At 43.9% G+C, this 15,832-nt stretch overlaps 1 protein-coding gene across 12 annotated transcripts in view; it reads right to left on the bottom strand.

The window, feature by feature from the left end:
• Positions 1-15,832, bottom strand: part of SEMA6D (semaphorin 6D) — a 244,237-nt gene that overhangs the window by 10,630 nt on the left and 217,775 nt on the right. For all 12 annotated transcript variants that reach the window (XM_048317346.1, XM_048317348.1, XM_048317347.1 and 9 more), the window contains 10 exons: positions 4,055-4,211; positions 3,541-3,652; positions 2,879-2,939; positions 2,703-2,765; positions 2,515-2,616; positions 2,204-2,294; positions 1,807-1,926; positions 1,262-1,350; positions 293-510; positions 53-184 (listed from right to left, as the gene is read on the bottom strand). In XM_048317346.1, the coding sequence (XP_048173303.1) occupies positions 53-184; positions 293-510; positions 1,262-1,350; positions 1,807-1,926; positions 2,204-2,294; positions 2,515-2,616; positions 2,703-2,765; positions 2,879-2,939; positions 3,541-3,652; positions 4,055-4,163 (1,097 nt within the window). In that variant the 5' untranslated portion in view covers positions 4,164-4,211. The remainder of the gene's footprint in view (positions 1-52; positions 185-292; positions 511-1,261; positions 1,351-1,806; positions 1,927-2,203; positions 2,295-2,514; positions 2,617-2,702; positions 2,766-2,878; positions 2,940-3,540; positions 3,653-4,054; positions 4,212-15,832) is intronic.

The raw sequence follows: 15,832 nt of genomic DNA, 5'->3' as shown, positions 1-15,832 counted from the left end.
AGGTAGCTCTTTAAAGGACAATGTTATGACATCATGAGTAAGAACCTTTTACCTTGGCTTTGGTACTTTGTCTTCAGGTACAGCTGTCCAAACAGAGTCAGGAGTCTTTTGTTCTTTAAATCTCCCTTTGAAGACTTTCTCGATGTCATCCATGCTGAAAGCACACACTGCTGAACCAGGGATGCTGTAAAATTCGAAAAATAGTTTCAAGAACTCAGATTACAATGGCACTCATCTCAGTGTAAGAGAAAACCAGAGATCTGCCTTTGATGAAAGGTTGCTCATCTCTCACCTGTTGAGTTGCGTGGTGAATACACCGACAACGGTGGGCACTCCATTGATTTCTATTATATCTGTGATGGACTGCAGAACATCAAAGTAGAAGAATGAATCCCCAGGAACTGAGCAGTTGAGCCGAGCTTTCAGAAAAGATGTCCAGTGTTTCTCCAGGACCCTTTGGGAGCCCCCCATGTCATTTTTGCAGATGCGTGCCACACGGGAATACACAGCCTGTGAAAGGCAAAAAAGAAACAAAGAGGGAGAGAGGCTTGAGAGATGCAAGGGAAACAGTGTTTGTTTCTGAGCTCTTAATAAAACACCAAGATAATGTTGTTAACAGGAAGCTGCCATTTATCTGCACAGAGAAGATGAAAGCAAATGGTGTTCAGCTCGTAGTGCACAGGCATCTTAATGTATCACCAAGCAAATGCATCTCCACAGTTTGCCCCCACCCTTTTTGCCTTCAAAATCATGTTGTTAGTGAGATTTAAAGACTTTAATTAACCATGTGTAAGGGATTTAATAATTTATTGTAGAATATCCTTCCATGGTGAGGCATGAATGTTATACTCTGTACTGGCATGACTGAATTATTCAATATCCAGGGACATTAGAGAAACGTCTTTGAAACTCTCCTTTTGTGTTGTTTTCTTTTGTTTCTTTAATAAGCATGAAAACACCCTCAGCTTTTCCATTACTTGCCACAAGAGTTAAGGCAACAGCAGCACTAAGGCAACAGCACATTGAAAGATACCTGTAGCGAGCTCACTAACAGCGAGGCCTGGAGAACAGGAACAGCTTTTTGGTTGAACAATGCACTGCTCTAGTTCTCTTTATCTCCACTCCCTGTAAATTATGATGGGAAAACTGTGCAAGCTTTCTCCTAGTACCTCCTTCATAGTATGAACTGTGCTAGTTTCTGATGCTGTTTTGGGATGAGCTCTTTCTGCTGTGACTCAACGCTCACGGTGACGATACCGACCTTGCCTAAAGTGTTGTGCTCGACAGCAATTTCTCGGAAGAAGAAATAAACGTAGTTCCCATATTCTATGGCATGGAGGAAGTGTGGTTCTGTAAGAAAGAGCAAGGAGAAGTTACTTCAAAGAACTGCTCAGTGGGCACACGACACTGTGAGAGTTGGCAGCTCCTCCCCAGGTCCATACCAGCCAATGTGAGCTCCAGTCTTCCAGATACTTTAGGATGTCCAAATACAGGTGCACTGGAGTTTAAATGAACTTGAAGTCTTTGGCATTGGCTAATGGACTGTAAAAAGGCCCCACAGAAACTGTACTTCAGCTAAGGTATTTGTTACTGCAAATTCATTCATTGAAGCATTTAACAAAAATGTCGTCTTTTTTTTTTTTTGGGCATTATGCAGCTTTTTAAGTGTAATTATACTATTCCAAAAGCCTCATACATGCTGACAGTGTAGCATATGTGTAAACCAGGCTGGCTGTGAATTACCTGACCTTCTGTGCCACTGAAATTGCATTTGCCATATGTATGGGAAAATACTCCCCAAATTACCTTTTATCCATTTGGAATCATACTTTATTGTTCTTAAGGCAGATCCATCCCCCATGCTGCGATAAATAACAGCATCGCTTGCCAGGAAATCTGCTACTGTTGCTGAATACAATTTTCCATCTAAAACAGAAGTTGAAAACATGGTATTAAGAGGCCTTTTAATAATCTAGAGAATTCTGACTAGCCTGTATTTTCCCCATTTCTTCACTGTCACACTTCCCCAGATTGCTGTAACCTATTTATTAACAGGTCAGCTTCTAATCCTTTGGAGGCCCTTTAAAAAATTTAAGAGCAGGGGCACCATGACACCTTTAGCTTTCCTGTGCTTGCTTTAAAAGCTCTGTGTCTCCTTTGGTGTCATTAATCATTTAGACTCATTACAAGTAAAAGTTCTTACCAGCAAAGAGGGCGACATTGGTTTGTCTGGCATCAAATGGGCATCTTGCCAAACCACTAATTTCCTCCCCATCATACTCTAATGTATTCAACTAGAGAAGAAAAATAAATGGGTGATAGTGTCATTTCTATTTTGTGCACTGGCACAAAAGCATAACATTGTCTTTCCACAAAACTTAATTCAGCACATTGGCTTCTGTCTGTTTTTATTTCACCTTGAAGCACTCTCCAGTCACACTGGATGTATTTGCTATGGCATAACCAGTGCAAGCAAAACCAGTAACGGATTAATGGCATCTTCAATACTCTTACCCGATAGTATCTGCACATAGGGTTAAATGCATTTGTTCCACAGACAAACACCATCTCATCATTTCTTGGAACAAAGACTTTAATGAAGTTATGGCATTCATCCTGAAAAGAGAGTAAGATGTATTAATCACAAACTCCATGTATATAATAAATACTAGTGTCGTTTTTCTGTAATGTGCTAGACTTACTTTATGTTTGCCTTTCATAGCACAGTTCTCTCTGTCCTGCTGCTTTGATCTCCATGTTAATTTCTGTCAAAGCAGACCAAAAAGGAACATTTTAATTCCTTGCCACAGAAAATTCTTTTAAAAAACCATTAAAACCAAAGGACACACCTCTCCCTTTCCAGCATGCATCTACTCACCTTGCTTGGGGTAACTTCTGATTTTGGAACTTCATTTAAGTTTACAGTATAAACCTGGTCCCTGTTTGCAGAGTAAAAAGAGAACAGGAAATTCAGCAATTCTGTGCTCTTTCATTTGGTAAACTAAATCTATTTTCAGAATGTTGTGTTAGACCAGCAACTTCTATGAAATGCTTAGGGATTTTCTGTGTTTAATGCAAATGGGAGAAGGTTGTTCATGTGCAACACGGGCTGGTTTTGATTTTTATTGGTGTGGTCCTGAGAGAGTACCTGCAGTGTCCAGCAGTCCATCCCTGTCTGCCCATTCTGCTGAGGACTAACCTGGGCTGTAAATATGCAAGTGTGTTATCCTCACTTCCTACAGCCCTGACATGTCAGTCCAAGTTTAAAATGATCAGGAGAGGTTTTTATCAGGCAGGGCAGTAATATAAAAGAGGGAAAAGAGCATTTGATCATTGGTTTTAGCTTAACTACAGTAACTGCAGCCTTCAAATCCAATTTTCATGCACTGGCCATAGATATGGTATATTTCTCTGGGAAGTCCTGCCCCAATTCTAATTTTTATCATATTCCGCACATTTTTCTAAATGAATTTTACACATAAATGCAAAACCAGAAGAGAAAAGAATTTTAATCTAATGAACTGAGTGAAGGAAAATTACCTGCCAGTGATATAAAGTGTGTCTCGAATTTTCAACATTAGTTGGAAGTCCAGTCTGTGCTGAGATTCATTGCCTGAAGGGCGTCCTCTAAATACTGGATATTGCCTTGAATCTGCAAGTAAAAATGGGCTACACCATCACTCAGGATTATAGAGCTAAAGAATCAATATATGGCATTGATTAGCTGTATATACTAGGTGTAGAAGGGTTTAAACTAAATTCCTTGAGTAATGTCTTGAATATAAATGAGGAAAAGATGGCTAATGTCAGCAAATGTTCTTTTTCCTGAAGTTATTGCTGTATTTCTGATTGCTTTTTTAAGAAAATGATTAAGTGTTCTATTAAAGATACAAAGCCAGTAAACACATTTCAATTTGAAAGGAATCAGATTTTGTTTTTTAACTTCCCATGGTGGGGGGTGGGGGGGGGGGGCAAAGGTTAAAAAAAAAAAAAAAAAAAAATCCAATTAGAACTTTTCCCCCTGGTGTTTAGCAGCACTTGCAGATTCACTCACAGTGGTAGTCCACGACGTTAATGGGGTCCTCGTCCTCGGGGAAGCTGCCGGCGCGGCAGCGGGACAGGCTCAGCAGCGTCACCAGGGCACAGAGCGCGGGGAGCCTCATGGCGGGGCCCGGGGGAGCGCGGCCTGGGCGGCAGCACGGCTCAGCTACCTGCGAACGGACACAGCGGGGACGCTGCAGCAGCAGCACGGACACGGCACCGCTCCCTCCTGCCAACAGGGGTTTGCTTTGTGTTTGAGCATCGGCAGCGCTGGACACGATGGAAACTGCTGTGGGACACAGCCCTGCTCGAAGCTGCTCCGAAACGTATTGATGGTCGCTAATTTTTAGCTGGATTTATGGGCATTTCCAAAGAAGCTGACGACTGTCAGCCCATTTAATTCACAGAATCAGAAATAGAACATGCAGGCTGCTGACCTGGCAAGAAAAATTGTCAAACTTGGGATTAGAATTTTAATTAAACTGCAATCTCTTTCCATCCCCTTAATCACTGAATGTCATCCAACACAAACCCTTTTCCCATGAAGTACCTAAATCTCCTCCACAAAATGTCGTGACACACACAATGTGTCTGAGCATCCACGCTGTGTTTTAATGCCATTGCTTGTTTCCAGGCTGTGCCATCCCAGTACTAAGTCCAACGTGCCCACTGTCCCAGCCCTGATGCCAAGGGCCAGGCACCTGAAGCTTTGCCTTGTGCAGTGACTTACACCCGTGCAAAGTAAATGCAAACTGCTGCCCCTGCAGTGTGACGGCGTTGTCACACACTTCACAAGGGTGGCAAGGGACTCAAATGGGGATGCAATGTTGAACCACCTTCCCAAGATGCCACTTTCCCCCCTCATTTGCTACTGTTGAAGGCTTCAGGGGCTTTCACCTGGGGGTTGTGTGTGTGTGTGCGCTGCAGATTAGACAGCACAGATCATGACAGCACCACAACATTATACAACAAAGCTTTTAAGAGGGGAAGGGAAACATAACTTCTTCAATTAAACCACAGGAATATTTCAGTGAGCAGAATGTAACTACTCAAGTTGCAATTTGGGTAGGATGCAAGAAAACACATCACAAAGTGAAATGTAATCCTTAATGACTGCAAGTGGACTGGGCAGGGGTCATATTTCTCATTAGAAACCTGGCAAATGTAGTATTATTCCCTCCTCCAACCTTTTGGAGGCATTCATTCAGCCCCGATTCACAGGTCAGAGCTCTGAGTCATCAGCTCAGTGCCTTGCAGTTGCTGAAATTGGTTATTAAATCCTTTGTCTAAACAGAAAAAAAAAAAAGAGAAATCTTTCCATTTTAATGTTTCAAGACTTTCAGTGAGAAGAACACTTTGCCAACACTAAGTGCCAGACCTACCCAGCAAAGCACAGAAGTATTAATCATTCAATAATCTGAAAAGCAATTAAAAAAACCCCTTCATAACAACACTTAACCTTTCAGTAATGCTTACAGGGGACGAAAATGCTGTATTTGTTAATTGATACTATGGCTGGGGCAGGGCTTCCTCCTTCCAGGGGCTGCTGAGCCGTCAGTTCAGGCTGGACTGTGAGGAGACCAGCTGAAAGGCTGGGAACATTTGGGGATGGGGGCGGGGGTGTTGTCTGGATGCCTGCCCATCACAGACTGACCTGGAAAGAAGCATTTTCCACTGTTAATGATATTTCTGTATCTCAGTCCACCAGTCCAGAACGAATGGGCTGTGCTCTTAGTCAAGATTGATGAGTGCAGTGGTTAATAAACACTAATGATTCTTGGCACTTTCCCTCTGCTCTTCCTTGTCCTGACATGGCCTCTTCAGCTGAAGCATCTTGCGTTAAATTACTAATGAGCAAACTTAAAACAAACTGGAATTAATAAAGTTAGTCAAATTAGTTCTTTCTTGTGAAAGCACCATTAGAGTAAAGTCCTGCAGCACTGTGGCTCCCAGACACAATAACAAATCATTAATGCTTACACGGTCTTTTTTTTTTGGTCCTTTTGTAAGGAAAAGCAGGCTCCAAATATCCAACCCACTCCTTTTCCAGTGAAAGAGAAAGGGGAGACACATAAACTGCACGTTGAGTCGGTGTGCAGTAACATCTATAAGGTGCTTAGTAAAAGTCCTCCCTGCAGCCTTGTTTTCTTGGAGAACAAATGAATACAAATTGCCAAAGAGCAAGAAGCTCTCCCAGACATGTAGGCCGCAGTTAGCATAGAAGATGAGGCTGCTTCTGGCCCACATCATGACTCAAAGAGACCCCGGCCTGGCTTCAAATTGCAAACTCTACAAGTTCCACCTGTACCAAGCACGGGCATGTAACAGGAAGTTTCTTTTTCACAATTCTTTTTCCTTCCCATGTCCCATCTGGGAAGCATTTATTGGGACAATTACAAAACTTCCGTGTAACCTGCCTTACACAGGCAGATACTGATTTCTGGACTTCAGGAAATGGCTGCAGAGGAAAGGGCAATTTGTTTTTGTTTTTAGGTCACAACTGTCAAAGGGCAACTTGTTTTTAGGTCACGATTATCATGGCCAATACACAGCAAACTGTCACAAAAGCAAACAGGAAACAACTGAAATGCCAGGTAAGCAAAGACAGTATCACTTCTCTTGAACAGATTCAAATTTCAGGTGGGATATCAAACTCCCTAAAAGAATGTGAGGTTCTGTAATTGTAAATCCACAGGATGTGTTTCCCCAGAGGCTGCATTCAGATCAGCAACAAATTCACATTTATGTCTTCCCCAAAATACCCTCAAACATCGCAGGATACTCCAGAGATGAACTCTGAGAACATACAGGGCAGGAATAGTTACGTTCGGCAATCTTTTCTAACTAAACATCATCTGTCACAAATCTCTATCAAAGAAAATACCTACATGAAGCACAGACCCTTGTCATGACAAGACAGAAAAGCAGCCAGAGAGCTGCACTGGATTAGCAAACCACAGGTAATCACTTCTCACCAGCCAGGCAAGAAGTACAGATTTCTTTATTATTTTGCTTGGAAAATTATTACAAGAATATTAACAGTAGCTCTGATTTCCAGCTATATATGAAAGAAAATGCACCTGCTTCAAGAGGCTCTTAAATGCAGCTTTTATCTGGTTGGACACAGGCTTGGGATCAGAACCACTGAAGAGAGAATAAACTGGGAAGAACAGCTGTTTCCTGGATAATCAGAAAAATGGGCTCCATCTAGCCCTCGGAGCAGGGGTTTATGACAGCCAGGTGTAGCCTTCTGGTAGACACAGATAGGCTGGTGTGAAAGACGTAATTCCTGCCACATTCAAACCTTTCAGTGGAGGCCACTACTGGGCACTACAAATAACAATGCTGAAATATCTGTTAGGCCTGGAATAGCTGATTACAAAATGCTGGCAATGTCTACCTTCAAGAAAATGCAGAAAACATTCATACTCCAGGTTTGATTATTTTCCCCCGCCAGGATTCAGCCCAGTCTTTGATTAATTTCTCTTATAAACTGCATTCCTAGCATTTCTGCTGGAAAACAACCCATGGCAAGTGCAATGTTTGGACATTACCATATTGCTCTCCTTGTTTTGCAGCTGGGCAATTGAGGCACAGATCAAAGCTGAATCTGTGACCAAGGCCAGCCACCACAAAAGGCTTTTCAAAGGTTCTGGACTGCTCGGGGTCAGATGTGCTCCTTCCCTGCAGCACGGGCACTGACCAGTGTCCCTCAGGTGAGAAGCTCTTACAGATCAGAGCTCCCCTGGCCACGTGGCCTATGCCATAATGAGTTGTGTTGCAAGGAGAAGGAACTAGAGGTGTAAATGTTAACTGGTGGCAAAAATCCACCTTGTTAAGGAGGTGAGCAACCTGCCTGAAACAGGCCTCAGGGAGATGGTGTTGGTCAAATGGGAGGCAGGCAGTTGTCCCAAGTAATAAACTGGCTCTTTGTGGCCACCACCTTTCAATCTCAGATAGAAATCCCATCCTTCAATTCCTGATTGGGGGAATCCGGAGAAGCAGGATATAATTTCTGTTAAAATATGAGCCTGCCTTCAAACAATCACACATGAAGGCGAACAGGCTGGTGTTTCTTGCCCATTAATCTACTCCAGCCTTTGACAACGTGCTGGTGACGCTCCATCAATCATCTTTCCGTGCACTGCCACGTAAAAGAGAAGGGGGAAGGGAAAGGGCATTCAGCCAGCTGGGGAGAAGCAACATATAAAATGGCTTCAAACCAGACTGATGCAATATCTTCTACTTACTGAAAAGAAAAAATTCTTTAAAATCTCCTTAACACAATAAATGCTTCTCAAAATGCTAAGCACAGACAGGAGTGCAGTACAGCAAACCCAGCCTCAAGTTCAAGACAGGTCAGAACAAAAGATACATCCTAAAAGTCAGCTCACTTGTGGGGAGTTTGGCAAGGAATGGAGGAAAAGTGTGCAATAATAAAAGCTGGGTAAATGACTACATCACCCTCCTCCTCCACCAGACTGAGGCTGTTAGGTGAGACCCTCTGTGCTTGGAAGTACAAGCTGGCCCTAGCACTGAAGGGGGACAGGCAGAATTGATTAGCAATATGCTGAGTTTAGTGAATTTATGTCCATGTGGTTTCCCACAATCCCCACTGACTGGACTTGGACAGGTCAGGAAATCCCTGCTGTCCTCTGTTTCTTCCTGCATGCAAATGGCTCCCTGAGGGCACTAATTAGTGCAAGGGCACTGACTAGTGTCTTTCTCAGATGGTACCTTCTGAAATTTTGAGCATGAAACCACTCTAATAATAAGGTAAAACAAAACAAAACAATCTTTTGCTGCTGCTTGTTCACAGATGCTCAACAAGTTTCTCAGGGCCTACAGCTGAGACTTCAGTTCCTGATGCAGAGCAAAGCTGATCCCATGCAACACCCAGCAACTTCCACTGAGCCTCTGACACAAGCCCTGCTGAGGGCAACAGGGCACCCTTGGACAGTGGTTTCAGGGCACTGAGCCCCTGGCCAAAGCAGTGCCTTGAAGCTCTTTAACCAGAAGAACACTCGAGCAACAAAGATCTGTTGGCCAGGCTAGAGCAAGTCACAGATTCCACCTGCAAACAAATAAAGGCTGAATAGGAACTTACTTGTGTTTAGCACCTCTCCCCTTTTTTCTGGATGCAAAGGCCTAGTGTAGAAAGGTTAAAAATCTTGTTTACTACAGCCTCAGGGATTATCTTTTGATGTACAAATCACTTATGGTCTACTAATAGCAGTTAAAAAACACTACCTGAAAAGGGTATGGTTCAAATTCTGGGCTTCGTGAAGTTAAAAGCCTGCTGGCAGTGACTCCACTTTAGGGGGCTGAGGATTTGCACCTGAGTTTACCTGCTGATGGTAACTGCTGCCAGGTGGGAGAAGTTCAACTCCTTGAGCCAGCTGCAGAGGGAACACAGCTCACCAGTGAGCACAGAGTACAGAAAGGGAGGGTGTTGCTCAGTTTCATTTTGGCAACCAGGTCAATCTTTTCAGAAGATAAAACATTCACAAGACAATACATGAAGGTGGTACAGGTTGCCTTCAGGGGTGCCCTAGACTTGTAGAAATGTACCCATTGGCAACCACAGGTGCACCTGAACATTCACTCAGAATAGCACCTAACCCCTGCTGTGACTGGAATAAAATAACTTCAGAGCAGAGCCACACACTGGGGTGTTTTGGTGATCAAAATATGAAAATGAAGCCTTTTTGTACCATCTGAGTCAAAATATAAGACCAGCATGGCCCAGGGTCTGGCGCCTTGAACTCTAGAGGGAGAGCCAACAATTCTTCTCCCCATCTCTATTTTTTGGTCTTGGTCTTTTTTTTTCTATGTCTTAACTGTGTGAAATGTGTATGATGAGTCATTTGCTTACAAGCCAGAAAGTATTCCACATACAATGCAATATTTGCCTTAAAAATCTGTATCAGTATTTCTGATAGGAAAGGCAGGGGATTAGATTCCCATTTTAGGTCATATCTATACATAGGTTTTCCAGTGATGCAATTGTGTTGCATGCAAAAGCGTGGTAAGTCCTCCCAAAACAGGGATACAACAGCCAGCATCAATGCAAGTGTGATTTTCTTTACAATTCTTTTTAATGTCATTCCAGTATGTGTTTCTTCTAATGAAGGCTGACTTCAATAAAGTTCCTCAAGGCAATGCCTGACACAGAGGTTTACTGTACATTCAAATCTTAGAGATTCTCTATGATGTGATAAATCCATGTTGAGGAATTTGGTGACAGATTGTTTCAGCTAATTATCAAATAACAGGAAAATATTTGTGGCTATAATGAAAGAAGAGTACTTAATTCTTGTAGTCCCTTTTAGGAACATGAAGCATGATTTTGTATGATAAATAGGTGACAAAAACTCTTTCTGTCCTATAAAGGTACACCCAAATGTAAACTTGCAGTATGCAGCCATCCTTACTTTTTCTAACAACTTTAAAGTCTGCAGCTCTGGAGAAAAAATTTAGGATATTTAGGGCTGAGATATTAATTGAGCATGAAAGTGCAAATAACAGGTCTGTTATTTTAAGATAATACTTGACTTCTTTTAAGGATTCTGCATTAACACCTCTTGATCTATGCCTAAGTAAAAAAAGATAGTTTAGTATTAAAGTGATGAAACCCTACCACTGAGTATCACAGCTTTCATCTTAATTGGCTTATGGCACTGCCAGCTACACTTCAGTTGTTTGCAGGCTTTGAACGTTGCAGCAAGCGCACCCCTCTTGCTCTAGAAGGAGCTGACAGAACTTGCAAAATGGATGCAGTGACTTTTAATGATGCAAGTGTTTGGTGGTTGATTAGAAGCACTTTGAGGGCTAAATTCTCCTGTGATCAAAAATTTACTTGAACACCAGATAGTTCCAGCAGGAAAGGAAATAAAATGCTGAGCAAACTGTAAGTGATTGCCTCAATTATGGTTATTTTAAGTTAATTTTTGAGACTGAATGTTAACTAGCTTCCCTTATAAGGATTAACACCAAAGTCCTGCACCTGAAACCAACCTTTGACTTCAGCTCAAATCTATGGTCAGATCTGTGCTGTTTTGCAAAGCTCTGCAGGACATGCTTTCCTTGCAAGTTTGCCAGGGTTGGGCTATTGGTGATGGAGTGCAAGGTGCTTTAACTTAAGCAGGGCTCTGGATTCACCATTTTAGCAGACCTGCATTTCATTAATTCAAACTGCTCATGCCCAACTGGGACTGCCCTAGGATATATTAAATTTATTTGTGGAAGTGTCTGCGAACTGGTGCAGAGAATGTCAGTACAGTGACATTTGTTCCACACTCTTGGCCCTGATCCTCCATTAATTCCTGGCCATGGGCAGCTCTGGAAGCAGGAACTCCCACCCCTGCCCTGACCCCAACCAGAGCAAAGCAAAGCCACCTTGCTGGGGAGAGCAGCTGTGGCTCATCAGGGTGAAGCCCTGAGCACCCCCAGCTCCGTCAGAGGTGTCTGATGCTTTTGATTAGTGTGTATTAGACCAAAATACTTTTATCCTGAAAAGTAGAGAGAACCCTTAAGCCATAATGGCAGAGACCTAATTACCTACAGTAGCACATACAGGCTTGGACATACGTTCAGTAACACTCAAACTGCCTCCCCTTGGCCTGAAACAAAAGCCTAAAACCCACTTTTCCTCCCTCCGGGAGGGTTAGCTACAAATGTGAGTGAGTGCTTAAGTGAAGGAAGTCAGTGTTCTTCCTGGAAGCCTGCAGAACATGATTTACATAGCAAAACTGCCACTCATTTCAGCGTGATTAGGCATCATCTGATAAGGCAACTCTGAGACAGGTATAAACCAGTATTTGAAGGTGAGGACATAATGAAGGTCTCAGGCACAACTTGCACAAGTCCAGCTGACGCCACAGCCAAGGGAGTTGCTGGCAGCACCCCGGGCCTGCTGTCTGCCAGCCCTGCTGTCTCCCAGCCCTGCACAAAGCAGTCTAAGCAGCCTTCCCCCTGAGCAGGGCTGCAGCCCTGATCCTGAGATAAGTGCTGCCCATTTGAGTCCTGGATGGAGCCCAGGAGGTCAGCATTTGCCTGCTAGATGAAGTGAATGGGATGTTTTGAAATGGAAGGCAGGTTTGGGGGTAGGAATACGCCCCAACAAGCAAGGCAGACGAAGAAAAAAGGGATTTGCACTGTGGAAAGGGCACATCTGCTGTTCAACAGGCTGTGCCTCAGACAATGTTGCTGTCAACCTCACTCCAGAAAGCATCACTTCTTTCCACCCACTGCTCTCCCGTGCTACAAACACCCCTCCAGCATCTCATCACTGTGCCTCGCTGGAGCATTGCTGGCTGGAGCTGCTGCTGCTGGGGAAAAGGCTGCTGCATGTCACTGCTCTCACTTCAGAGAGAAGTAAATGGCTGCGGAAAATGCAAAGGGAGAGACAGGAGAAGACTGGGCAAGAAGCACATGAGAGACCTTAAACACTGTGCTGGTATTCTCAGTATGCCATTCTCAGGGCTGGAATGGTCAGCCAGCCTTGCCTGCAAGAATACTGCCTACACAGACTGGGGAACAACGTGCTTTTAACTAGGCTTGGTTTTTCTGCACGGACAAATCTGGTAGCTGGCCACCCAGTCACCTATTTGTATATGCAAAGCATGTGCTCTGCCCCTGTCCTAGGCACAATCAATTACATGTACAAAACACAGGCATGAAAACCTGGAGGAACCTGGAGCTCAAAGTTAACAATTACTATTCTCTTGTTACGATTAAAGATTAACTACGCCAGTGAAAGGATGTGTTATGAAATGTGTTTCCCAGGCTGACAGTAAATAGTTTCGTTTTCTTGGGGGTTTTTTTTGTTTGTTTTTTAAATCTCAAAGTCTTCTCAGGATCTGGAGTAATTGTTTAAACTGCTGCTTTGATTTACCATAATACCAAAATGTTGTCACTTGCCACGTGACTGCCCATACTTTCATTTGAGATGTCGTGCAGAAACACATGGAAATCTGGTGAAAGCAAACCAATTTTAGAACATGTTCCGAGCAATTGTTTCGCAGCACTGCCCTACAGTATGAAGTCTCTTCCATTTCTTAAATTGCCTAATCAAATGCAGACTCTGTTCCAGTCACGCTAAATTTTCACATAATGGCAGAAAAATACTTCTTTCTAGCCTAGCACCAAACAGTTGGATCACATTATCACATTTGCTGCTTTTGTAGTCTCCAAGTGTGTATTTGTAAAAGTATGTATATACATATTCACAGGGGAGAGGGGCAACATCGGTGCTCATGCTGTGAGACCCTGGGGATGGTCAGAGGGACAGGGAGATGCCTTGAGAGGTGCCTGTGCTTTTGAGGGGACCTGGCTTACCAGAAATGCAGAGTAGTGGTGAAAAATTTATTTTTATTTCTTTAGAAATCAAATGTATTAGTACAGAATTTGATTGGGCTGATTCCTTGCCCTGAAGTCTGTTGAAGTTTTTAAAGTGATAGAAGTGCAGTAAGGTAAACTGCACCTATCTGTTGCCACTTTGGGGCTGGAGCCAGGACTGGTGAAATGTGCAGCCATGGCTATCCCTGCTCTGGGTCCCAAGCTAGGGCACATCCCTGTGTTGATTCACATGTGGGGAGCTCTGCACCACAGAAGTGCCCACTTTCCACAGAGCAAACACAACCTGCAGAGCCCACCCACGACGGCGTTTGCAACTGGAGGCAGCCGTGCTGGGCACCAGCTCTCCCTCCTCTCTCTTACTTGGGCTCCATCGCCTCATGGTAACATTCACCCTGCAGGACAGGGAAAGATTTGCCTCACAATACTTCGGCATTTTGACTAGTGAGCCACAGAGAAGTCACAGATCAGACCTTAAAATTAAAAAAAAAAAAACCAAAAACAGACCAGTAACATATGGACTGCAAGTGCTTCAATCAAGGTCAGAAGGAAATCTCTGGCAAATGAGAGAACAAGACTTAGAGCTTTAAAGCTTTCTGTTATGACCCGTGTCCTTCTCTCTTCCACACCAGCCTCCCCAGACCCCCAGTACAATTACAATGTTTCCTTAAATCCTTGTGCTGTCACTAGTAATATTGGCCAGGATAATCATACCTAACCCCCACATTGTTTACATCTGCAGGTCTATTTTTCTTACCCGTCTGCACCAAACATTTAGGTTTGTGCTGGCACAGTTTGCTGCTGAAGACCACTGTTCAGCCATGAGCCGTGTTTGCTATGGTTTTGGTGAGGATGAAAGCCTGGTGCTTTAGGGGGAGGAGAAGCCATAATCCACTCTCACAGTAAAACCTGTATGGTGGTACGCAAGACAAAATAAATTCTATCCGTACCCTTGCAGGAAATCAGATTAATCCCCAAAGCATGAGATTTGATTAGTTTTGTCTGAGGTTATCATCAAGGAAAAAACCTACATAATGCTAAAAATATCCACACGGCATTTACTTTATGAAGAAAATATGATTTGCTGAACAAAAACAAATTACTGGCTTTTCGGTGTTAATCTTTGATAAACACGTGCTGCGTTAAAGAAACTGTCACAGAGAGAAGTTTGCAAATTGAAAGAAACCATTCAACTCTGCAAGATTATTTCCCCCCTCCCTTATTACTCCTTTCATGAGACACCTGGGGACATTGTTCACACACTGTTGACAGCTTTCCCACTACTGCTTTTCCTCTGTTATCCGTTCTCTTCTCTTCGGCACTCGTCCCCAGGTGGCAACACACAAAAGAGCTATATTTGCAAGGGGTGCCAAAGCTGGCTCTTGGACAACTGTCGAAGAGCCAGAGGGCCCTCTCCTGCCTTCCAGGTTGTTTGGTTCAAGTTCTTTCCACAGGGCACTGACCCACCAGGCAGTGCTCTGGTATTTCACTCCTGAGAGCTGCACTGCCCAGGGAACACACGCGCTGCCCACAGCCCTTTCTTCCTTCAGCTACCATCACACCAACAGGTAGAGCCACGCTCCCTCACGCTGCGCTACATTCAAGTGCCATCTAACATTTTAATACTGCAGCCTTAACTATACATGGAGGTTTTTGTAAATTAAATACGCATTATTATTCTCTGTGGTCTCCCAAAACATGACGGTTCCACAGCCCGAGGGGACACGTAGGTGTTCGCACAGCATGGGAAGGGGGTACCTAAATGGAGGCACAGCATAAACAAGGGCTTGACATAGAAGCGTGAAGATTTTCTTTCGACCCCAAAGTGTGTCTGTCATGACAGACAGACACAGAAATAGCAGCAACACTTTGTGCTGGTGCTGCAGTCCCTGCCCACCACCAGCGCCCATACACACGCCTGGGATGCGAGGCAGCAGCACTTGAGGGAAATACCTTTTGTTTCACACCACAATAAAGCTCTGAGGAAGGCCCTACCCAACAGTGAGCTGGTACTTTACTGCTGCTTGAGAAAGCAGAGTCCCAGCTGCCATGACCATTTGGTAAAAGAAAGATGAACTTTGTAGCTCACATTAAGAAAAGCCCATTATTGCAGTAATAGCTGAGCCGAGTGACCAGCTGATCAGCCCTCATCTCCTCTGAGGTTTCACTCCCACCGCTGGTGGGCAGCCAATCTGTGATGCCGGTCCCCACTGCTCACTCGTTACCTCTCTAGATGAGCAACTCTGCCTTTGCCTCCCTGCTGTCCCTCACACACTTGAAGAGCCCCCTAGCACGCATCTGCCAATTAACTCCTCATTCTCATCCCAGGCCCTCTTCAAAGCTCCCCTTGCCTCTGATGCCGAAGTGTGTGTGCCCCCTTTCCCTGACACACGCAGCTCAGCTATGTTTAGGTGGCTTGTGCGCCAGCACAGCT

The sequence above is a fragment of the Corvus hawaiiensis genome, chromosome 13 (genome assembly GCF_020740725.1).
Source record: "Corvus hawaiiensis isolate bCorHaw1 chromosome 13, bCorHaw1.pri.cur, whole genome shotgun sequence".
In the NCBI taxonomy this organism is placed as follows: Eukaryota; Metazoa; Chordata; class Aves; order Passeriformes; family Corvidae; genus Corvus; species Corvus hawaiiensis.
The sequence above is the reverse complement of the archived record's forward strand: the minus strand, read 5'-3'. Positions and strand labels throughout refer to the sequence as shown.